Raw genomic sequence first — 25,426 nt, 5'->3', positions numbered from 1 at the left:
ATAAATATCAGGTTCTGAAAAGTAGATGCACCAAAACAGTGAAGAAATCATTCTCTGACGATCAGCGTTGATCGTCGTAGACAAACCATACCCATAGCGTATAAGAATCCATGAACCAAGATGCAATGGTATTAAACGAGATAACGCGAGATGGCGATACATTCACGTATCGTCTCGTTTGTTTTGATGTTTCTGGTGGGATGGCAGGCGTCCGTATTAGTTGACATTTAAGTGAAATAATTTGTATTGTTATTTTTTAACTATGCAATATCCAAAGGGCAGCGGTATTTCCTCTCTGGAACCGTATCAGATGGATTTAATAAAGCTTGCAGATCTGGCTGGTATATCAGTGAAACCACAGGTTTTATGGTTAGTATAATAATTATAATTCGTACAAATTCTAGTCACGTATGGAAAGGAACATTCTGACTTGTGCCGATCCTATTGTCCAGTGTCATTTATAGGATCTGTCTTCCCTCCCCCATCTCACAATGGAACTTTTTGTAGATCGCGATTGTACACTTTACTTTAACTATTATGCAGGTAAACTTCTATATCATTATCATAGTTCTTATCATTCAATATGTAGGTATTCATTACTTTAAAATGGTAATTTAGGCAGTTTTGGAATGTGAATGTAAATAATAACCCTATATTGAAAGGTATGGGATGTCCACCGGTTAGATTGATCGGAAAGAGCAGAAACTATACATACATACGTGTTTTGCCCAAGGGCAGGTCTTTCATTTCACACCCAGCATTCTTCAATATTCCCTATTTTCTGCCTTCCTCTTAGTCTCCCCATATGATCCACATATCTTAATGTCTTCTATCATCTGATATCATCTTCTGCCCCGAACTCTTCTCCCGTTCACCATTCCTTCCAGTGAATTCTTCAGTAGCCAGTTTCTTCTCAGCCAGTGACCCAGCCAATTTCTTTTCCTCTTTCTGATCAGTTTCAGTATCATTCTTTCTTCACCCACTCTTTCCAACACTACTTCATTTTTTTATTCGTCTGTCCACTTCACACTCTCCATTCTTCTCCATATCCACATTTCAAATGCTTCTATTTGTTTCTCTTCATTTCGTCGTAATGTCCATATTTCTGCCTATATAATGCCACACTCCACACAAAGCACTTAACTAATCTCTTCCTTAGTTCATTTTCCAGAGATCCGTAGAAGACGCTCCTTTTTCTATTAAAAGCTTCCTTTGCCTTTGCTATCCTCCTTTTGACTTCCTGGCAGCAGCTCATGTTACTGCTTATAGTACATCCCAAGTATCTGAATCTGACCACTTGTTCTACTGCTTCATGTAGTATTCTCACGTTTACCTTCTTTATTTTTCTTCCTGTGACCCTTCATGTTTGCATTTATCTTCATACCATCTTACTGCTCACAGCTGTCATTTAGCTCCAGTAGCATATCCCTCTTCCTCTTCTGCTACCGAAACTATAGTAGAATTAAAATAACAGACTTGTGACATTTCAAGCCGTTCAAGGGGAATCCGCTAATGGAATGGCTCTGTGGCAGCCAACATTATATTGGAGACGAAAGGCACGCTGGGTTTTGACAACTGAATCACTATTCTTGAAAAATGTCTCGATAACGAAAGCACGATGCTCCAAGCTCCATACTTCCATGATTACACAAAATGGCATCAAAGATGCTAACAAACGACTGTAATCAATATCCATAAACCCTCATGTTGCTCAGTAAACGGCCTTCTAAAACCGTCTGATTCCTTTGCTGCACCTTGTACTTTGTACTGTTTACTGTACGTAAAATTCTGTTGTGTTATTCACTGGTCTTAAATTTTCCCATTGATTATTTATTTGGAACTCTTATTAGTTTTTCATATTGTATTATTGCGTGTTCTTTCAGTTCCTCATATAAGCTATGCCAGAAATGTAACCATTATAATTTGCAAAGAACTTGATTTTGAAATTTATTCATTCCTTTTAGATTATTTTTTGATGCTGTGGTTATTTCCTCGCAATATTTCAAAGGTCTACTGACTGAATTGACATACTAAAAATCCGATCCCTACTGATCACAATATAATGTGATCAGGGCTGCTATGTTTAAAAGTTCACTAGGTGCATATAGTTAGCCAAGGCTGGATTTAAGGAGGGCAACCGCCCTGGGATCCTGCAATCCATCCATAAGAAAGAAAACATTACCTCTAATTTTCTGGTTAGATGCTTTCTTGTCTTGTGCCTACAGTAATGTCCTTCCTGCGTGAAATAGTTGGGTAACAACAATTTGATCGTGCCGGCAATTGAATGATTTACAAGAAAAATCTCTGTTCACCATTTAAGTTCTCGCTCTAACTCGATATATTAGCTTCCCTTTAGTCATGCTGCGACAGTTCTTCTCAAAGTATTCCCAAGAACTGGTAGACCCTTAGTTATGAAACAGCTGCCAGCTTATCATGTGGTGGTCAACAGTACATAATGGAGAATTAGAAACACTGATTTGTAGGATATGAAAAAAGACTAAGGAAACAATGCAACATGAATGAGAAATGGAGCCGTCCATCATAAGTAGAGTTCTTTTATGTGCCATAAATCTACAACACAGTCCTTCCAACTTTACTTTTCTCCAAGAGGAAGCCATCCTATTTAAATCCCAAATATTGCATTCTGCTAGACTTGAATCCATGAACCCTGATCCACCCATAGATAAATAAATAGATCCACCAGCCAGCATGGTAACTGCATGACCACCCAAGGACAACAAGTGCTTAATAATGTATCTCCTGGCAATAGTAAGAGTAAGGAATAGTATTGTTGGTTTGCAGAAACTATGTATTTATATTCTAGACTTTGGTATGTTAACATTTTTTTAAAGCTAATTGATGTTCTAACATACTGCAGACCTCTGCTCTAGAGACAGAAATTTCTTTCATTCCCTGGTAATTTTGTGAGGAGAAACAAAGGGATACACTTCTTCAGAGCAAAAAAGAGTTTAAGTAGCTTGGAAGTTCAGACTTTTTTGTCTTGTACATTTAGCTAGGGACAGTTCAGTATCAACAAACATGCACTTCCGACACGGAGGTACAATTAGGTCCACAGAAAATGTGATCACTGCCTGAACACACTGATATCATGCTAGGTTGAGTAATATAAGCTACATATAACATTTGGATAAAGCAAGCAAGAACAGTATAAAAGTTTAATATTCTGATCTCTCTCCTTGAAATTTATTAAATGTCGGAATAACAATCTTTCAGGTACTTTTTGTGAAGTGTTGACATGAAATAAAATATATTTTTCTATGACCTGCAAGAATAAAGGGTTATCTGCTTTATGAAGTGGAATGTTGGCACCCACCATTATTTTATAGGACTCGTGAAAAAACGGACTATACTTCTTTTTAAAGATGGGACATGACAGGAGCGTTGCGATCAGAAAAACAACTGAATGTCACATAGCGTGGTAGGCCTGTTTCTATGGTAACAATGGTTGAGTTGCCAAACTTACCGTTTCCACATGACGAGTGCTTATAGCTCTCTTGGCGACATTTGTGGATACAATGTTAGCATTGATACGTTTTGTGTTTGATTCTCTGTCGATTTTTGTATTGTTTTCTTATCTTTGCGTCAATTGTCAATGAATGTTTTAACGTCAATTGCTAGCTTCCATCAGCTGGCAGCATGGTAGTCCATATTGGCAACATAGCACTGTAGTTCCAAGCTCGGCCGCTTAACTGTCATGTCCCATCTTTCAAAAAAACGAGTATAACTTCAATTTGAAGTGAATGCAATTGCAATTTACAAAATATATAATCCTCATTCCAAGAAAACAATCTACTTCCAAATTCCTCCATCAAAGCATTAACCCGCAATTCAAAATATATAATTTGAAAATTGATAAATCCCGCTCAAAATATATATCCGAATTCCTTTAACAAAATATTTACCTTCAATTTTTGGAGTCCATTTGAATTCAACATAACTATTTACTTGTTGGTCTTTCTGTGATCAGAGCATAGGCTGAACTGGACTGTGTCCTGGTTGTGTATGAACTAAATGTAAAGTGAACGTGAAGTATGAGATGGTATACATTTGACACAATTCAAGCGAAGTCCTGTTGCTGGTATGTTTCCAATAGCCTTTATAGGCAGTGACTTCTTTTGATTGCAGGCATGGCTCAGACTAACCATTTTTTTTTCCTCTCTCCCCGTAACCCTGTTCCTCAGCCATGCACTTGGGATAGTGTGTCGGAACTTCCGAGCTTTAGTGCTGAGTATTGTTTTTTAAGCAAGCATGCATATATTAACGACATTGCCAACTAATTATATATGTATATATTTACATGTTTCAGTATTCTGATAGAAATGTTGGAAATGAACATTCATCCAAATTCACTGCATTCATTACTAAGAGACATCTGCAGCCGACGGGCAGTGTCAAGAACAGCTCGTACAGATGCAAGAAAATCTAGTAGTCGCAAATCAACGAGATCTGCTGAAAAAACTCCAAATTCTAAAAGCAAGACTTGAGTGTGGGTTTTCATTCAGGATGACAGCAACAATCATGCACAAATACAGAGGTCTTGGATTTATTTGTTTAGATACAAGGAAAAAATATACAACAAAGAGTAGCAGAGTGTACCAAATCATGTAGGCAGGACAGAATTTTTAAGTACAATTTATTTAAATCCAAAATGAATTTAAATGTAAATTGTCTGAAATATTATGTCCACTGAACTTGTTACCCTAAATGAAGGCACCTTTAATTAAAATACAGCTTGTAATTATTGACATTTTGTACTTAGAATCTTTTGCATAATTGTATAGAATGTTTGCATGAAGGCCTAATTATGAAACAGGAGCACAAATAAAGTAAATTGAGCTTTGCTTTCAGTAAGTTTCATTGTTTACTGTCGACGTTTTCTAGTAGATGTCACAACAAAATATCAATATAAACAAACAAGTGAAAAAAAATCAGTTATAAAAAGTTAGTATTTTTAACATGTAACAGTTATTTTCATCCATATATTAAAAGAGAAAAGCTAAGACATTTATAAATTAATTAAATTACAAGCATGTATATTTCACAAGATCTAGACTTGCAATGAACATTTCTCATCATCTCTCAAGATTTTTGGGTGAGCGACAATGCATGTCATGGACTCCAAAAGAGTTGACCAGATTGTTTTGGTATAGGCAGCATAGTAACTTACAATCACACTTACAAAATAACATGACAAAAGTTATTTTTTACATTTTATACAAGGTAATTGAGTGTTTATAAACAAAACAATCATTACAACTCAATCTCTTGTGCGCTTACCAGGTGTATTGTTGAGACTATAAAATGATGGATCATCACAGACCTAAGATTGATTGATTTTCAAGCACATTTTGTTATAAAACATTAGTGGGGACAGTTCACTACTTACTAATTAAAAAAATAGTTACAATCATAATGCAGCACTGAGCACCTGAATAGGAATACAGCTTAACATTGCATCAACGTGCGTAACTAAGCGACTAGCTTTCCACACTTAGCTTTCTGTTTGCAGTCATGTAGATGATGCCCTGTCTAGTGGGACAAAGAGAACCACGTGACGACTATGCCTTCCAATCCTAAAATAAATTGTCTATAAACAGCATCGTATTATTTTACGTAAGTAATCTAGCCTATAAAAACAGTGATGATAAATGTGATAAGAGCTACAGCTTAATTCTGTAGGTAATTCCTTGGCATCACTTGTTAGTTGCATAATTTTTAGTACAACATCTGTACTAAAACCAGTGTTCAAGTTTCATAATGCAATTATTGCACTTTCAAATCAAATATAAATACTGCCAGAGTACTTACACAGTACAAACGGATTTCTTGCTATTTAACACTGAAAATAATATACAAGTTAGGATTCTGAAAATGCTCTAGCTGTAGAAATATTCTACTATGCTAGGCAGCTGATTTGTAAAACCTAGCATAACACCTCTGTGAAACTATTCGTTTTTATCAGAAAGCAACGTTCTTTTTATAATATATTTATAAAATGCGCACAGAAAATCAAGCCATCAATCAGCTTGATGTATTAAAAACGAGATCGCAATTAATTACATCACAAAGGATCAAGTCATTGCATGTCTTTGACACAACAGACTTACAATAAATTCTGGCTTTGTTAAATTTATATGTAGTTGCTCACTAAATAACAATAACATTGTAGCATTGCTTTAATATGTACATTACAACAGTGCTGATGCAGCCACAATGGATACAATTATTCCTTCCACAGGAATCCATACAATATAGCATCTTTCCAACAGGTTCAATAATATAACAATGAAGGCATCTCGTGTATAAAAATATCATCAGCAATAAGTTTCTCACAATAATGAAATATTTGAAGTCAAAACGATTTTATGATATGCCCCTTGGAAGCATGAGAAATGAATGTCAATTTTCAGTTTTTTTTTTTTTTTTGAAAATGACATAAGAGTTCTTAATTATTTAATAAATTATATTTTACAGCAAACTTTTATGTAACCACAGTTGGTTATAAAGTACTCTTCATGGTCAAGACTGAAGCATTTCCCACAATACTTAGATAGTCTTATATGAAGTATGACTATTGAATAATGGAACTTACAAGCACCAAACGAATACAGGAAAAGACTATTTAACCTTGCACTGTGAACTCTGTCCTGTAAATTTCAGAGCTGAAATAGTGTTCAATTAAAATACTGAAAAGTTTGTCAGTCTCAATTTTGTCAGTCCGGCTGAAGCTCTTCAATTGTTAAAAGAAGTGTATGTGGAACATTATACGTCATATTTATGTTTTAATATCACAAGTTTTTACTGAAGACTGGAAAGGTTCAAATGATGAAGGCCCTGAGTGTCTGAGCACACTGAAAGTGTTACAGAACTCATTTGGAACGACAGATGTTAGAGTACCAGAATGATAATGAACAGTGTAACATAGATTGAAATATTTTATGTGAAGAAATGAACATTGGAAAGGATGGTGCCCAAATTGTTCCCAAAGTTCTCACATAAGAGCAAAAGAAATTCACGTACAAATTTGTTCAGGCATTTTGTGAACATTAAAAACAGGTAAAGTTGTTGTAAGATATTACATTTGACTAGACATAGATCTTTCACTAGATTACGATGGAAATATAATATGTGTATTGGAAGACAATGCAACCCCAAAAGTGAAAGAGCAAGTCGAAACTGAAAGCAATGTCAATTCGATATCAAAATTGTGACTTTGCCTGAATTACTTTTAGAAGAGCAAAGAATATCAGATCTTAAAGAAATGTTGATTTTGTAGTAAGCAAATTCACCAGTCCACAATACCTTTTCTGTAAAAAGTTTCTACTTGCGAAAGGCATCAATGTCATGAAGCAAGCGTCCACTTTATATGACTATGAGGTTTCTCTTAGAACTGAAATTTGAAAAAGTGAACTATTGAACTGGTGTAATAGTTTGAAAAGGAAAAATGGGGGAGGGGGACACCGAAGAGCAGTTGAAGCACTGCCAGAAAATCTGAAAATGCCAGACCAATATGCAACGGTGCAGGATTGGAATCAAAAGTCAGATTTTAATACTATTATCCACAAAGTATTGTTACACTATCAGTTCCGTTATTTAATAATCATATTTTTCAGAAGATGAGGTAATTTGAAAAGGTAATTGAATTTATAAATTTAAATGACATACACAAACCATGCTTTCTGGAGCCTATTAGGTACTTAACAATTGGAGGAGTTAGACTTTGCTACATAGTAATCCATTTCCTTTCCTGAAGGTTGGAAGGCTGGTCTCTCAAACACCATGAATCCTTTGTGGAAAGTTGAAAACAAAATGTGATGACAAAACAGCAGATGAACTATGCTGCTGTTGCTGAACTGATCATATCAACTATGAGAACCTTAGGGCCTCTCTTGCCTGTATTTGATTTTAAAAAGTGATGACAGTTTCTTAAAGTTAACTGTTACTTCAATGAAAGGTAGACTGGACTACCTTCTAAAATAAACTACAAAAATGTATGGCTATAATACTGTAACTTAAACCATCACTACCTGTAGCAACAAGCTTTACTGGCCAGTGTAAAGTAATTAAAAATTTAAGAAGAAAGGAAAATAGCACAAGTCAAAATATATATATAAAAAAAAATTCTTGTAGTAAATCACCAAATCTGTAATGTATAACAAGTTTGTAATAGTATAAACTTGTGCAATATATTATAAAAAGTCAGAATGACCCAGCCATAATCTAGTTTCTTATTCTTACATTCAACTGAATATTAGAAGTCAAGAGGAAATCTCGCAATTCTGTAAATTGTCATCACTCTATGGGTATATACTATTTACACTACAAAATGCGCAGGTGAGAATTAGATATTTTGAGGTATCCCGTTGTTGATTTTAACAGAACACAAACTATCATACTGGGAAGCCCTTAGTCACAGTTGATTTGAACACTACATACAATAAGAGCAGCGCTGAACAATTTCCGAGTTTAGCAACAACACGGAAGTGAGCAAAATAAAGATGCACGTTTAGCACCTCCAAGTTAAGTCTGAGAAATATGGAACAATTTTCTCTGATAAAAGCATACAGAGAAAATGTTCGTCTTGGCACAGCCACCATTAACGCTGTAAAGAACCAGGAATTTTGGTAGCGGAAAAAGACATTTGAATATCTTTCTGGCTTATTATTCACTTGTCTCAGATATTCAATTATCCTCTTTCTCTGCCTAAAGTGCCTGGATATTGCCATAACAGGTCAGATTCAATCGAGGTATCTGATTTCTGACAGTCATGTTGAAGGACGGTTGACATTAAACTTCATCTGGAGCAAGTTCTTGGGAAAGAGCTACGGGAGGAGAGGTGTGGGTATTGTTGAGGGACTCTGAAGATGACCCCCGGGGTGGTTGGCCTACTCCAAGACCATCTCCTACTCTTCCTTCTTCCTCTCCTCCAGTGTGTCCTGCAGCTGGTGCTGCACTCAAGCGAGCTTCAAGTGCTCGGATTCGTGTTTCATGTTTTACAATCACAGCTTTAAGCTTCCTGATTTCTTCATGGAACTCCTCTAAAAATTTATCCTGTAATAAAATAGTGAATTTATTAGCATTTCAATATAGTGTATAATATATGCAATATATTTAAAGCATTTTACAATTAAAGAAGACAGAATTACTGTACCATTCCTCCAATAGTAAGCTAAAAGAATTTACCTGGTGGTATAGTTAGATACTTGCTAATTTCCCATACTGCGCTGACTACAGAAATACTGTTATCATAAGTTTTCAATAAAATACTGCATTGGCACGAACATTTTGGGTAGGAAAAAGGGTTTAAATTGATTTTAACTATACAATGTCGAATAATTTAATGCTCATGGCTATTAGTGATGACGCTGATTAAAAAAGAATGCAATAGTCTTTCTTAGAATCCGACCTAAGGGAAGTCCGAATCTCAGAATAGGATTCGTCACAACAAAAAAAGACATACGCTAATAGCTACACACACCAGTATATGCAGTGTTAGAAAAAATAGACAAATATAATGAATGTGAAGTATGGCTAAACATATCTCTATATGGTAACAAGTAGCAATTATTTCTTGTTGTTTAGTGAACTGTCTGAAGACAATATCCACAAATTATGAGTTTGGAAGAATGAAACATATACTGCGAAATGAGAAAACCCAAACATACTTTGGAGGGGGAGGGGAAAAATCGGCTGAAAGTAGCATTTTCTACCATTTTTGAACAGTTGTAACACTTGAGAAATAGTGAATCAATATAAATCAAGTTTTAATAAGATACCATTAGAACTTACAGGTAACTGGACTGTTGCACCACCTCCAGATACTCCTGTGCCCCCTGAACCACCTCTTGAGCCCTTGGGAGGCATTTTGTCGAGTACATTGGAACGGCGGCTCACTTTCAGATCAGACTTCTGAGTAGATGGGACATATCCTTCACGTAATGATATGAGAAGTGGTTCTGCATCCTTTCCTGCTATCCATTCTTCTGCAGAAGTGGCTGCTTGGTCCCCAGCAGTATCGGGGTATAAATCTTCTTGGAAAAGCTCTGACTAAACAATTAATAAAATGTTAGTAGTAGTAATAGCAGCAGCTTCATTCAACTATACTTTCAACTTCAGAGATTATTAACCATCAAAATTCGTGGACAAGAAATGACAGGCAAAATTCTACCTGGAGCCCTCTATTAGGGACAGGATTCTTTTACGTGCAGTAAATCTACGACAAGATATCAGTAGATTTACTTCCATCCCAAGAATTCAATGCTGGCTTTGAACCTGTGAATTCGGGATTCAATGGCAAATGGAATTACAAACAGTCATTCTTTCTTCATTGTATGTATAAGCCTGACATGATAATGAGAAGGATAATTAACAGAAATGGACGAAAAACACTTGGTATTAATTTTCAGCAAAATCAAAAGGAGTAAGATCAGTTTCTGCTGAACAAGGAGTAAATCAAACTATTGCCATCTAAGACTGTTCATTCTATCCACATGTGTACATCTGTATGTTAGTCAACTGTCCAAAGACAGATCTGGACCCCAAAAGTGACACCAACAAAACATCACTCTTGAGGCAACTAGGCCAGGAAGTAATAGGATAAAATGCGTATACAGATGTATATACAGAGGGAAAAAACACACACACACCATGTTATTTGCGTAATTTCTCCCCTTTTTTCTCAAAATTCAGAGGCGAAAAATAGAGGAATTATGCAGTGACTACAAAACAAAATATAAGGAATAAACTGGTCATAAATAACACTGAAGGTTTCACGTACTAATCAAATTAATCTTTAATACTAAATAACTGCAATAAATATATATATGATCTGAGTAATTATGGATTTCCTTTTTTTTTACTTTCTGTGTCAATTCTAATGCCAGTAGCCTATACAGGTCATCTTGTCAGTGGAATCATCGGCATTTTTACAGTAAAAGGGATGGATAATGACGTTGGGTTTTCATGCTTATTTTTAAAATACTTGGAATCTTCGTGAAGGATGCTCTTAAAGTGAAAAGAAATGTCCAGTTTTTTTTAATGTAAGGGGAGAAATTACACAAGGAAAATCAAATTCGGAAAAATACATCCTAAAAATCTTGGGGGAGGGCGAGATTACGACGGGAAAAATTACTTGAGTAAATATGGTATAAGCCATTCATTATCTTGTGAAACTTACCTGTGCGTCAGGGGAAGAAGAAAGTGAACTGAGAAGCTTCCCTCCCTTGCTACGCTTCTACTACTTCACTTACCCCCACCACAAGGTTCTTACTGTGAGCTATGGCACACTTATGAGTTTGGTTTCACAAGATAATGAATGACCTATACGAGTATATCAGTCATTGTTGAAAGGAAAACTGTTCTAATTGCGTAATAATTGTTAAGTTATATCTTTGTGTTGTGCTTAAGCATCACTCATAGAATATAACTGGTTTGTTTCATTCTCTATTAAAAGCATAAAAAACTATGAAATCCATCAAAATGTCCACGTCGTCAAAACTGACTTGGTGCCTTTTACAGTGACCGATTCAATATACTCAATTATTACTTCCTAATACATTGGCATTATATCATAAATTTCTATCTCCTATCCTTGTATACTGCTAAATGAATTAGTGCAAATTTGAGGAAATGGTCGTCACACTTCGTTATATGTACAAAAGAGTGAACTTGTTAGTGTATCCACTATTATGACATGTAATCTTCAAAACACTACAAAATATCCATACAAATATCTGGTAAGTTTCCAATAAAATACCACCTTATAAAAGCAAACTTTCTTTGTGTTTGTTTACAGTAAAAGATAATGTCCACTTGTGTTTTTATAAAGGAAGAACAAGCTACAATAGAAACGAGTATGAGTATCTTGCATGTAAGAAATGTGTGTTTGACAACTTTCTTCCATCTCTAAACTGAAGTATGTGAAAATTCGTATGAAATGTTAAAAATTATGTGTCTCATTTTCAGATGTCATACAAGTAGAGACATAATATTTATCATTGTTCCATTTGTTTTTTTTTTTTATAAATATAAAAATGAAAGAAAGCCAATTTACATACCTTCCTTGGCACAGTCATTGTAATAACCTGACATAAACCAGAATTATTCAGCCTATAAAAGCGCGTGATTTCGCAGCTGTTAACATCACATCCTCTTTTTGGCATCATACCAATGCCTCGTTGAGGATCTGGTGTTTGGAACGTGTTGATATAGTGCACAAATGGTGGCTCTGCTGTTATTTCAAAATAACGAATAACACTGTCACCCTGAAAAGACAAGATGTTTATATATTATAATTTATGGCAGTGAATAATTAAAATTATTATAATCACCAACAAAATGCATGCATGTACACAGAATCAATCAGTTTTATTTGAAAATGAACAAATTCAATTTACTAATGGTTTTGTTCTGGAATACATTCATATGTGTTCATGCATACGAAAAGGAACCACTTGGCGGCTTGTAGTTTCAGATATAATCCAAAAAAAAAAAAAAAAAAAAAAAAAAAAAAAAAAAAAAAAAAAAGAGAGAGAGAGAGAGAATTCAAACTAGTGAATTTTTTTTATGCCTTTGGTATGATCACATCCTAAGTATAAATACTGAAGTCCTGGATCAACTGGATTCACATTCAAATCACTGTCTATATCTGAAAATAGAAGCTGCCACTGTCTATATCTGAAACTAGAAGCTGCCAAGTGGTCCCTTTTCATATGCACGCACACATATTATGAAATTTACACAAGCCTACAACTTTTATGATCAAGGTAGTTTCAGGCAAGCATATGCAAGCGCCCACGTACATCCACACATATTCAACCAAGATTACACAGTCATGTGTGTCTACTAGTACACGTTGGACACAATAATTTTGTTACATCTACTTTCATGGGGATGATGGGTGAAATTTCTATTTTCTACAATTGTTAAGTTAGAGACTTTATATGTTTACACTTCATTCCCTTCCTATAAGTATTCATGCTTATACTCTTAAGTTTCATTATGATCAGATGAATGGTTTTTTGAGTTATTCAAATTAAAAATAGCATATTTTCAAAAATCTCTTACAGAATTTAAGTTTCATGCATGACTCATTTTCTCTGATATTGTTAGATAAGAGCTAAGTATCCAGAATTTTAAATTTATATCCATAAATGGAGAAAAAAATTATATATATACACAGTATGCAACTTCAAAATTTAAACATTTAGTGTCCACTAAATATGTTTTATTTTTTTAATTTTGAAAGTATTTAGTTTATCAAAAGAATGCTGTGTTTTTGTTAATCTTAGTACATAGAACATGCAGTAAAAATTTCATGTTTTTGCATCAAAATTGTTACAACTTTTACTCTTTCAAATGTGCTGAAAAAAAAGTGTCAGAAAAGAGCTTGTAAAATATGCATGGAATTGATATTCAAGAGTGCAGCCATTTAAATATGACATAAGTTTCATGCTTCTAAGGGCTGCAGAGCACTGAAACATGCTGAACAAATAAGAAATTGTGGAGTCATTTTTCGCAAAAAATACCCTCCCTCCCCTTAATCAATTTACACTTCATTTTGTTTAAGACTACAAAATATAAGTACTGTCTTAGTGAAACATAAAACATAAATTTGTTAACTTAATAGCACCTATCACATTAGTAAGATATATTTTATCTTAAATTATAAATAGCTTACAAACATAAATCAACAAGATGTTTTTTTTTATGCTGAAGCAGGAACTACACATAGTACAATAAATAAAAAATGACTGAGCATTCTCTTAATGCCATCTGGTTGACAACTTGAACAAGATAACGGATTTTAAAAGTCTTTCTGTTATTTCAACCACACTATTTTCCAAACGTAAATGAAAGTTGAACCTATTTTATAGAGTGGTTAAGGATAATATGACTGGCTGGTATAGCAGACAAGTTGAAGTCCGTATATCAGTACAGCTGAGGTTACTTCATACATTTTCGTGAGAGCCTAATGATACACATAACATTTAGAGAGTTAAATTATTTTTTTTAACTGTACAAAATGGTAAACATTCAAACTGATAGTGATAACTATGTCAAAGAACTATTCGCATATTTCAATCCAAATTATGCATACTCATATGCTGTATAAAGTTGTACTTCTTAAGAAATTAGGCCACTATAGTATTGTATAAACAAACGTCGAAGTAAGTCACAAAAAATGTAGGAATATCACTAAGAATATTTGTACTGAACTTGGTTAGCCAATTCAGCTGGTGTATCTCCATTCTAGGAGCTGTTAATTTTATTTCAGCAACAATTAAAAGCAGAACTAATGTCATTATTTATCTGGCATGCTAGATGACTGCCCTGTTTATCTTATGTTTGAGCCATCTCTGAAAATGCACACTCACTCACCTTGCCGCAGAGATAGACCAGGTTTGTGTCAGGGTCATAAAGTGGGAACATGACTCCATTACTTGTGTCTAGTTCTACCATGACTATGGGCTCTGAAAGATGTTCTGGTGCTCGGAGGGAATACTGCCTTTCAGACATTTTACTAAAACCTGTTGTGAAGATGAGACCACTTTTAAGGAAAATGGCTCTTGTGGCTTTTGATCCCTCATGACACACTGCTTCCTGTCGATCAAAGGAAAATAATGCTATAATTAGCAATAATCATTATTACAATATTGCAAATTTTTCTATATCAGTAATATTATATTTTCCAGAACATGTTATAAAATTACTTTTCGCAATTAAAATCAATGTATTTCAATCATGTAACAAGAAAATTGTCTTACAACTCTCAACTCTGAATTTTTAATAGATTTTTTTAGTTGGTTATTTAACGATACTGTATCAACTATTAGGTTATTTAGCATCAATGAAATTGGTGACAGTGAGATGATATTTGGCACGAGAAGAGATTGAGAACTCGCCATGTAATTACCTATCTTATGTTTGGGGAAAATCCCAACCAAGTAATCAGCCCAATGACTCCATCTAGAGTAACATGACAAAACTGTGATCACTTTTCTATCATAAACATTGTTCGTGGGCATTTACATTAGACAAGTTTCATGATGATAATAAAAGGAGAAATGATTAATGCTAGCAGAGAAAAAGAAATAACCTTATACAATCCTGTCTACCATAAATTCCACTTGAACTCACCAGAATTTGAACCCAGGTCTCAGGTAAAAAAAGAATAACTCATGTTTGACCAACTATCTTTATATTCTTTTGTATTCAAATCATATTCTTCTTCAATAGTAAATTATTTACCTCCTGCACTGTGCCTGTGCGTGGATCAATTAGTCTCATCTTCTTGTCTTTACACGTTGTAAGAAGTTGAGAGCCATCCCAATTCCATGATGCACTGTACACTATATCTGGATGACAGTCAATATGTACTAAAACCTCTCCTGTCCCCACATTCCATACTGCAACTTGATTATCTGAGCCTGAAATCAGACATTTAACATTAATGATATTTTATTCAAATATTGGACGTTGCTTTTCTTTAATTCGACGTGTATCTGAATAATATGAGGAATGTTTGGAAGCTATATAGAGTAATAATATAATATAAAAGTTACTCCACATATTTCTAAGTTCCTTAAGTTCAGATATTAGTATTTAATTAGAATCAAAATGATATGTGAAAATGTCTGAAATTATTTTAGTGTATGCTTTTCTTTTTAAAATAAGACGATACACAAAAACTGAACAATGAAAAACAGAGCAATTAAGTTTCGGTAGTATTGAACAATATGATTCCACTTACAAAAGTGCAAATTATTTCCACCTAAAGCACAATAACGCACAGTAATATTTATACACTTTGTTTCTTCAAAATTTGAGCAAAGAAATAGGCAAAATCTCACCATCTGGTTCAGGAGAGGTGCAATGCAGCTCCACGTTATTGACATTGAAAAGCAGTTGATTTATAAATCTTACACTCCATATTTCAGTCAGATATATAACCACCAAATGGAATGTTCAAAGCATTCTTTTTGGTGCATGAGGCTCTGTCAAAGTACCCTATGACATATTGAAATCTTTAGGTTTCAATTATTTTACTATTATTAAAATCTCTATCAGCTTTTTGAAGAACTTGCTACAGATTCTACCATTTCATCTATTTTAAATAATTTTGAATAGGTCAATGTTTAAATATTGACAATTGCCATTTTTTTTTGTATTCACCTCATTAACTGCCTTCATGATTTTAAAAACTTGGACATTTCTCTGAATCCTTGTGGTCAATCTCATTAGAGGACGGATGATTTTTTTAAAATGTTTCATCATTTAATCAAAACTATCTTTTCCCAAGATCTATAAATACCTTAAATATTTCATGTCACTTTGTATTAAGTGACAATATACTTCAAGTATAAATTGAAACGTAAATTTATTAGTGAACAGAAAATAATAACATATCATTATTTTCTGAAGGAACTCACCAGCAGTGAGGAGCACATTTTGTGCTGTAGGGTGCCAAAGAACAAGACCCACTCGTCGCTGATGATACAACAAATCCACCACTGGTTCCGTTAATGTTCTGTAATCACAGAATGAAAAATAAGTACATTATGTAATATCACTTCGATTTCTTCAACATTTCTTACAATAAATACTTTCTTCTGCACTTTTCACGTTTATACAATTTTATTGGTCAAAATATTCAAGCACAAAATTAGACTACACCAAAATAATCTTACACAATAGAGAGTTCTTGACTTGCAGCGATATGTTTCGTAATCCTTGTTTCTCGTTTTATTTATAGTGTATTCCTTTCGTTAAGTTATTAATAGACAAAAGAATAAGTCCAATTTATTGTTCTTAATTACACAAGAATCAATCCACATCTCAAATACACATGGTTATCATTGTTTTTTCTAAAGCAAAGCATGATATTCATATTGATTTCTAATCTGGAAAACTTAAATAGTACTTTACAAAACATCTTTCTACGACACAGACTTTTAATGACAATGCAACAAAGAAGCAATGATAATTTCATAAAATTAAGAGAAACTAAGGTAGTGAGATATCCTATTTCAATGCGACTTTGTCCACAATTATTCTTACAAAATTTCCAATGAATTAAACCGAACTTTCTTTGGTGAGAAGAAGCTAACTGACGGAGTTTTTAGTTGTCTTCAATCAAAGGAATATGATGCATAATTTTACAATCTCTCTTTCCAGTAAGTAATAACACTCAGTTGTTAAAACAGTGGCTTGTGAACTTTCATTGAGTCTTCGATCCTAAAGATCTGATAAAATTTTATATAGTAATACCAGATGAAAAATATCCATCTTCACCAAGGCCAATGCATGACCTCCATGTTTTCATCAACATATAAACTGTATGTGAACATGATATTTTAAAAAATTACAATTTTGAGATCGAGCTTGAATCACATAGATCTTCAAGATGTCTTGCTTCTCAGCATCAGTGAACAGAAACCAGACATCAATCATCTGTTATTTTCAAAAAGCCAGTTCCACACGTCTCATGAGATAATAATGCATGCACTGTTCCGCCAAAATTTGCATATTTAGCTTGTATCAGAAGTCGAATTAAACAGCTTTTCCTTGCGAAATATTTACTGAAAATTATTTAATTTAATGCCCAGACACTTGGATAGAAATCATTCGTCTGTGTAGTTCCCAATATAGTTTTACTGAAAATTATTGTATGTATAAATTTATTTCTATTTCGAGAAATTATTTTTAATATAATGTGTAATTTTGCCCCTAATGGAATGAATTACCACAGCAACAGTTGTAATACTTTGCGAAAAATGAACCTGAGGTCTGAAATGGAGTTAAAAGAAAAAGTCTTTCAAGATAAAAATCATATTATAATTTTTTATCCCAGTGTCCCTTTAAAAGTCAGAAAAAATCGTTACCAATGTACATAAATCAATTCGGAAATGGAGGGGGAGAGGGATGAATGGATGAATAAATAAATGAAACAAAGATAACGACTTTGATGATTTTCAACATTCTGCTCCCTTTAATGAAATAAATACCGTAGTCCTCAATTCACTGACGCTAATTTATATTTAAAATCAACAGAGCATAATATGCATATCATATTATGATCTAGGAATATGATAAAAAAAAAACTCTCTCCCATTTTTTTGTCTTAAAGAACAAGTTTTTAATATGAATCATAAAGTAGTAATTACTGCCACAGATCAAATATAAACTGTGCCTTGTTTAAATTGCTAATACGTTAAATACTTGTGTGTTTATTGTGGCTGTCAGGACAGCCAGACCAGTCTGACGAAAGTATGATAAGGGACAATGTGTGTCACTGCTAAGATAAGAGGTATAAATGGAAGAATGGTGTACAAACGAAAGTTCATTTAACAGTTTTATCTAAAGTGCACTTTAAAATACGTTAAAAGTAGACTGTCATACATGGCCTAAACCGACTGTTCAAGAACAGTAAGTCAGAATAGTTAATTGATTTGAGAGTTCGTCATCTATATTAATAATAAATCTGTAGCCGAAATTTTTCTGGTAATTTTCGATTTTCCAAAAATAATTAACCACCCTGAAACCGAAAATCGCTTTTTTGAAATTTTTGTTTGTATGTCTGTCTGTATGTTTGTTACCTTTTCACGTGATATTGGCTGAACGGATTCCGATGAAAATTGGAATATAAATTAAGTTCGTTGTAACTTAGATTTTAGGCTATATGGCATTCAAAATACATTATTTAAAAGGGGGGTTATAAGGGGGCCTGAATTAAATAAATCGAAATATCTCGCTTATTATTGATTTTTGTGAAAAATGTTACATAACAAAAGTTTCTTTAAACATAATTTGCGATAAGTTTTATTCCTTGAAAAATTTTTATAGGACTGATATTTAATGAGATAAATGAGTTTTAAAATTAAAATAACTGCCATCTAAGGCCGTGTAATGAATTAAAAAACAAATGACTTCGTCTATAAGGGGCCTTGGACAGCAACAATCAAAAGCTATGAAAAATAGCCTACAGAGAATGTTTCTGTGTTTGTATGAAGTAATATCGGAAGCTAAATTAACCGATTTGTATAATTAATTATTATTTCACCATTGGAAAGTGTAGTTTCTCTAGATGGACATAATGCCATAATGTTATTACAGTAACTTCTGATATAATATATTATAATATGTAATATTATGTAATATAATTTAAGTTATTTGAAGGGTTCAAAACCATAGTGGGCCTAGCGCCATTTACTGAATACGTAGAAAACAAGGGTTAAAATTAAGTTATTACCATAATCCAATGGAAACCTATAACAAGTAAAATAAAATATCCACATTAAATCTAAATGATGTCAATCTTCATTAAACTATGGTTGCATGTAATAAAAATTAAGAAACATGTTAAAGGAATTGTCATTGCACCAAATGAGTGTCTCTGGACCAAAATGATCGCATTTTAATTATTTGGATGCAATTTAAATTAAGTAACTTATTAAACGATTTATCCTTCTATCAAACACGAATGTTCCCTGGATCAAATGTCCTATTTTAATTATGTAATTACTTTATATTTATTTCTAACGGGTGCAGCGGAGCGCACGGGTACGGCTAGTTATAAATAAAATGTAATCACCCTAATTACTGATATTACGATATTGCCCTCATATGCAACAAAAATATAACACAGTATTGTGCCTTGTAATGTATTGCTAACAATGTAAAACTTGCAGAAAAATAATTTTGATAATTTACCATTTAATCAAGAGTTTTACTATACAGGTATATTGTATTATATTATATATTATTTTTATTTATTTACTTTTTGCCCAATGTAAGGGCCTTTTAACTTATTGTTATTTTCCCAATTATATTATATTCTTACCATATTTACAACATCACATAATGTATTATTTCAATGAAAATGCTGGTGTGTGATAACATCAAAAATTTTCCGATATCTGAATTAATAAATAAAGCAATGATCCCTTCATTTCTTACATATTTATCGCATTTCTTACATATTTATCGTAAATAAAGATCGCATAAAGAGCAAAATGATTATTACTATCAGATTTGTTTGAATGTAAGGTGGTTTATAAGTTATTTTGAAAAAAAAAAAACACACACACACACAAAAGATGTGAGTCACATGAATATTAACAGGGTATTCTGTGTATTTCAAACTACATTCAGAATGTTTATTTATTGCCTTAAGACTGCTATGTCAGACGAAAGATACATAAACCAACCAATAACATTCTGTTTGTAAAGTGACAGCAGATTCATGAAACTTGTCAATGGCCAGCAAACAGTTTGACTCCTAAATATGATTTCCACTATTGCAATGTAATGTTTAAAAAGTTGAGAATAACAAAAGTTACATTTTAATTAACACATTTTATGACACCACAGAGGGAGCATTTTAAACATAATAAACCAAAACAGCGCGATTGTATATCTATTGTGATAATAGATAACTGTTTTCCCCCTCAATTTCTGTTTGAAGCATTATCAGCTACTTTATTTTCGTTGTAATATTAATATTTTATAGGTTGATTTTTTTTTTTTCTGAAAAACACTACCTACATGTCCCCGCAAAAAATTCGTCCCCAAAATGTACCCAGATTTAACTTTTTTTTTTTTTTCAAAATATCTCCGGATTTTTATTATTATTAATAATATGGTTTAATGACCCTTGCACACTGCTGTGATAAATTTTGCTAATGCAACTTGGCCGTTTTAGCATGATTCCATGACCAAAACTAAAGGTGAGGATGTAACTACAATCGAATCTTCCTTTGTTATCGAAGTTTGAATACCCTAGTGCCTGTGTTGTTCATTCACAAGATAAGGTATCTACGAAAAGATATCTATGAAATGTACTTATATTACTGAGCCCTCCTCTGAAAAAACCAAGAAGAAGAAGAAAAGAGTATGTGTGTGTGCATTTATGTAACTTATTAGGTTGAAGTTACATTTACATAACATCAATATAAGTTGATCTTTTATTCCATTTCTCTTTTTCACATTTCCTTCTTTCTCTCTGTAACTGTCAGTTTGTGAATATGACAGTCAATAAAAAATAAGTACCTAAGTGGAATAACAGAGGAAAGAGTCATATTGTTCATTAATATTATACTTTAACTGATTATTTAATGAAGCTGTATCGGTTGAGAGGTTATCTAGTGTCAATGGAATGGCCCTAGCTAGATGAGACCAAAGATTCGCCATGAGATTACCTGGCATTTACCTCACACATGGGGAAAACCTTGCAAAGAACTGAACCAGGTAATCAGAGCAAGCGGGATTCGAACACATGCCCGAGTTCAGCTCATTACCCCTGAGCTATGCCAATGGTAATATCATACTCAAAGGTGCATATGTACAATCTGGATATATTTTCTTATCTTTCAATGATGTCAATATAATTCCCTTACTACTAATTTTGCTATAATTTTCTCTCTGAACTAAATACTGAACTTTCTTTTCATATTTTAATGTAACAAGAAAGTAAAAACGCAACTTTTATGAAGATCTACTTATACTTTTTTTGTCTACTCCGAGCTTTATGTTCTTTATTAATCATAATAACTGCAGCATTTTGTAGTTAATCATAATATAGTTTAATTTGAATACCTGAAAAATTATTAATAAAAACATAAATTATTTTGCCACAATATTTGACATCTGCTAAACCGTGTGTTCATAATTTCCTTTCTTTGATGATTGCCATCAATTAATTCCAAAATATTTTCCTTTGTCACAATTTTTTAATCCCGAAGCATATAGTAATATCTTAAGGTAACATCTTAAGACCAAAGCTTGTTTACCTGCTAATGCCACTGTCAGGAATCTGCCATACTTTGACAACACAATCTTCAGATCCACTAGCTATAACATTATCATTATGTGGACACCAAGCTATATCTAGAACAGGTCCTTTATGTCCACCTACCAGAGGGTGGTCTGCAGCAATTCTCCCTACCTAAACAATAAGAATACGTTTAATAAGTACAAATTTTGGGAGTTCAAATATTGTCATTACCCTACACAGGCTTTAATAACGTATCACACTCAATACATTGTAATTTATAAGCCAACAGAGTCCTGCTGAAAAAAAAAAAGTTCTATTACTGCCTCTATCAAAATGTAAATCCACACAAAAAAAACTCTGCTAATCATCTTCAATTAACATTCTAATACAGAAGTTAATGAATTCCACAGTTGTACCCACTGCAGAAACAAAGTTAAACTTTGTCAAGCTAATAACAAGAAGGCCTTGACTGCTCATAACTGGAGGAAACTGACAAAAGAAAACTTCAATTAACTCTAAAAAAAATTGATAAAATAGTACAAAAGAACTCTGTTTACGAAAATACTGAAATCTCATGGTCTTTCGGCCTTCCAATCACTTGTCTAACAACTGATTTAACGTCAACCAGTAATAATAATATAGCATAACCAGAAGTTAATGCATGTCATTAGCCACTACGTTTCAAGTTAAGACAGAAGAGCACAATGATAATATTCAATTTTCACAGCTGCAAGCTTTGAAGTAAATTTATACAACAATGTGCCAATTTGTTCAACTAACAATTGAACAGACTAAGTTATGCTACAGATTAGGCCTACTTCTATTTCTTCAAAAATACATTATACGAAATTAACAGGTTTTTTAATTACGCATAAGAAATTTTCATATCTATAATAGGCCTAAAGGGTCAGCTGATGAATATATAACTTTCTTTAGTGTTCTGGCAATTATCAATCAATATTAGGGTCTACTCTTAACTGATTTCATGCATTCAAGTGATCAGCATGCAATTTTGTTTGTATTTTCATTTTTCTGAAGTGCTCTTTAAATAATGATATTCAATTTGCTATCAAAAGGAAGTCTTAATTCCTCCATAATTTTCAATAAAAAAAGGAATTGTATTAGAAAGGAAAAATATAATAAACATTTAATATTTAAGTTGTTAATTAGATGGAAAGATTATAATAAAGGAACATCTCTGTATAATCTTTAATCTGAAATGTAATATTTTAACATTACTCAGCTTTGAAACTGATATATTGTAAATTCCATTCATAAATTATCAATAAACATTGCAATACAGAACGCTGATAATTAAGCCTAATTAAGAAATCCCTTTGACAGGTGTCAACTCACGCAACTGCTTTCATTAACAAGATAGCACACGTTACAAACGTGAAGATAAAAAATAATATTAATTCAGTTACTGTACAGTATTTTCTTAAAATATGGAAACTTCACAACCCCTGTAATTCCATCATTCACACAAAATGTAGAATACTGTACTTGTCACGTTTAAATATTACCTTAAGAATTGCAATGCTATTTAAGATGCAAAGGCACCACAATAATTATCCCTATGGTACTCCATGTTTAATTAATAAAATTACTTCAATAGTTTTTCATCCATTAAAGTATAAACTACTTTCATTACTCTTCCAATTCCGCCGCGAAAATAAGTAGGCTATTAATAAAATGTGCTTATATATAAAATAAGGACTTCCCTTAATATTTTGATACATTTTCTAACAAAAAAAAAAAAAAGTAATAGTAACTCAATATTATTTAAATTTTAATAACGACAAGCTACAGTTAAACAGATAATATAAGATAAGCTGATTTAAATTAGTTATTATCTATTACACGCGACCTTAAAATGTCATTCTTTGTATGTAAAGAACAACTTAGAAGACTGGTGATATGACATGAAGAAGCTGACTTGGGAAAACAACACAATGAATACAAATACAGTATATTGAGTCAATGGTCAGAGAATCAAAGTGATTCCACAGTTTTAAAAATAACTTTACTGTAGTGGTATTTTCCGTGAGAAAGCAGCAGTAAGGAGGAAGAGGAGCGATTCATTCAGTTAGTCAGTGTGTGGATATTTTGAGGACAAGTCTAAAAATATCTCAGGCCAGCCTTGAGGTGATGGAACTAACAAACCAGCATCACAACTTCTGACTGCCACAGTAAATGTCACATATGTACACTTTATTTAAGTGTGAAAATAAACTGATAATTTAAAATACTCGACGCTAAAACTTAACGCAAACTAATTAAAAAAAAAGAACAACTGTTTTCATGACAACTCATTATTTGACACCTGTCAAACACTTCGTAATATTAATTAAACGTGACAAAATTGAACAACCCTTTAATTCATATTTTAATACGTCCTAATTACTATTTACTTTACAATTTTTCGATATATTGACACCCATACGAAAAGCGTGCATATTTCTATTCTAACGCAGAATAGACCCAGATAATAATTTATTTACATCAACAGAAATCATAACAATTGAAGATAAGCAGTAACTAAGCAAAAAGCAACCAACGAAGGGTAGCAATAATTTGAAATGAGAACTTAGTAATGGCTTATCACACAAACAGGATATGGCTTATCTTAATGACCAGTACCGTAATAAATACTAGAGGAAGTTAGATGCTTACACTCAGGGGAAATGTGGTAGTCTACATCCGCTACATAATGGTCATTTCCTTTCACATCATGCTGTTCATTTCAAACAAATTAATATCCTACCTTACTCAGAGGTAACACAATAAATGCTCCACCGCCTGCAGATTCAACGATGATAGCGAGGAATTTGGGATTCACTGCACAGAATGTTGAATCCCAGGATGATTTTGAAACCCTTATATTATCATAGCACTGTTCACGCTTCAACGCTGAACCGTACACATGTCTGAACTTACTGCTTCGCACCACTCTGAATGACATCTAGAAAATAAGGGTCAATACTTCGTGTTACGAAGAAATACAAGCTGTATAGCCAATATTATTGTCAACCCTAACCTAACCTAGTGTCATGAATTACTAAAGCTGAGGTTAGGCCTCCTAAAATATTATCTTATTGAATTATGTATTAAACCACTATTTTATAGTCAAATTAATTAATCTTCCAGCTAAAATTTACCTTTACCCCCGTACACACACAATTCTTTAATTATGTTACAAAGTTATTAATCAACATTTACAAATAATTTATACACCCAACACAACCCAAGAAAGTAAGGCAAGTATCGGTCCTATCGAATTCCTGGAAAGTGTCCTTACCTTTGAACGGAAACAGCGTCACAACGCCATATTAGGTAATGTACCTTGAAATTTTTACGTTAAAAATTTTGACAAAACTAGGATATATATTAATTATAACAAAATTATACATAACAATTCATTTTTTATCACAAACAATACCTATAAATATAATAGAAAATGCCTAAACGTTTGTGGTTTTCAAGATTTTCGTTCACACAGAACCCCACCTCTTAAGATGGTTTCTAAATCTCTCGGAGTATAGAACTCTATTAATAGGTCACGCCCACTTAGTACGACAAATACCGCCATTGCTATGCCACCTTACGGCAGTCTATTGAAATACATGCTAT

At 33.1% G+C, this 25,426-nt stretch overlaps 1 protein-coding gene and 1 long non-coding RNA gene across 3 annotated transcripts; one reads left to right on the top strand and one right to left on the bottom strand.

Annotated features, from left to right (window-relative positions):
• Nucleotides 1-130: 130 nt before the first annotated feature.
• Nucleotides 131-4,872, top strand: LOC138701111 (uncharacterized). Its single transcript, XR_011332451.1, has 2 exons — nucleotides 131-369; nucleotides 4,328-4,872. It is a non-coding gene; the product is annotated as an uncharacterized lncRNA (long non-coding RNA).
• Nucleotides 4,873-6,424: 1,552 nt separating this feature from the next.
• On the bottom strand, nucleotides 6,425-25,329 carry coro (protein coronin). Of its 2 annotated transcripts, none has more exons than XM_069827696.1 (9): nucleotides 25,095-25,329; nucleotides 24,561-24,758; nucleotides 21,810-21,964; nucleotides 16,452-16,549; nucleotides 15,271-15,449; nucleotides 14,401-14,622; nucleotides 12,078-12,284; nucleotides 9,811-10,068; nucleotides 6,425-9,072 (listed from the first exon to the last, which is right to left on the bottom strand). In XM_069827696.1, exons 2-9 carry the CDS (start codon nucleotides 24,756-24,758, stop codon nucleotides 8,809-8,811), a joined length of 1,581 nt encoding a protein of 526 aa, XP_069683797.1. In that variant the 5' UTR covers nucleotides 25,095-25,329; the 3' UTR covers nucleotides 6,425-8,808. The 2 variants fall into 2 exon arrangements, with proteins under 2 accessions (XP_069683797.1, XP_069683796.1); XM_069827695.1 differs by lacking the exon at nucleotides 25,095-25,329 and adding an exon at nucleotides 24,955-25,090.
• Between the last annotated feature and the right edge of the window lie 97 nt (nucleotides 25,330-25,426).

Source organism: Periplaneta americana, chromosome 6 (genome assembly GCF_040183065.1).
Source record: "Periplaneta americana isolate PAMFEO1 chromosome 6, P.americana_PAMFEO1_priV1, whole genome shotgun sequence".
Classification (NCBI taxonomy): Eukaryota; Metazoa; Arthropoda; class Insecta; order Blattodea; family Blattidae; genus Periplaneta; species Periplaneta americana.
This window is presented reverse-complemented; position numbering and strand designations above follow the sequence as displayed.

Bases quoted from the DNA above. Each gene is read 5' to 3' on its own strand.
- coro (XM_069827696.1), bottom strand. From the start codon at position 24,758: ATGTCATTCAGAGTGGTGCGAAGCAGTAAGTTCAGACATGTGTACGGT. The intron at 21,965-24,560 runs GTAGGATATTAA...CTTATTGTTTAG, and splicing joins TTGTGTTACCTCTGAGTAAG to GTAGGGAGAATTGCTGCAGA. The intron at 14,623-15,270 runs GTAAATAATTTA...TTTGATCGACAG, and splicing joins GCACAGGCACAGTGCAGGAG to GAAGCAGTGTGTCATGAGGG.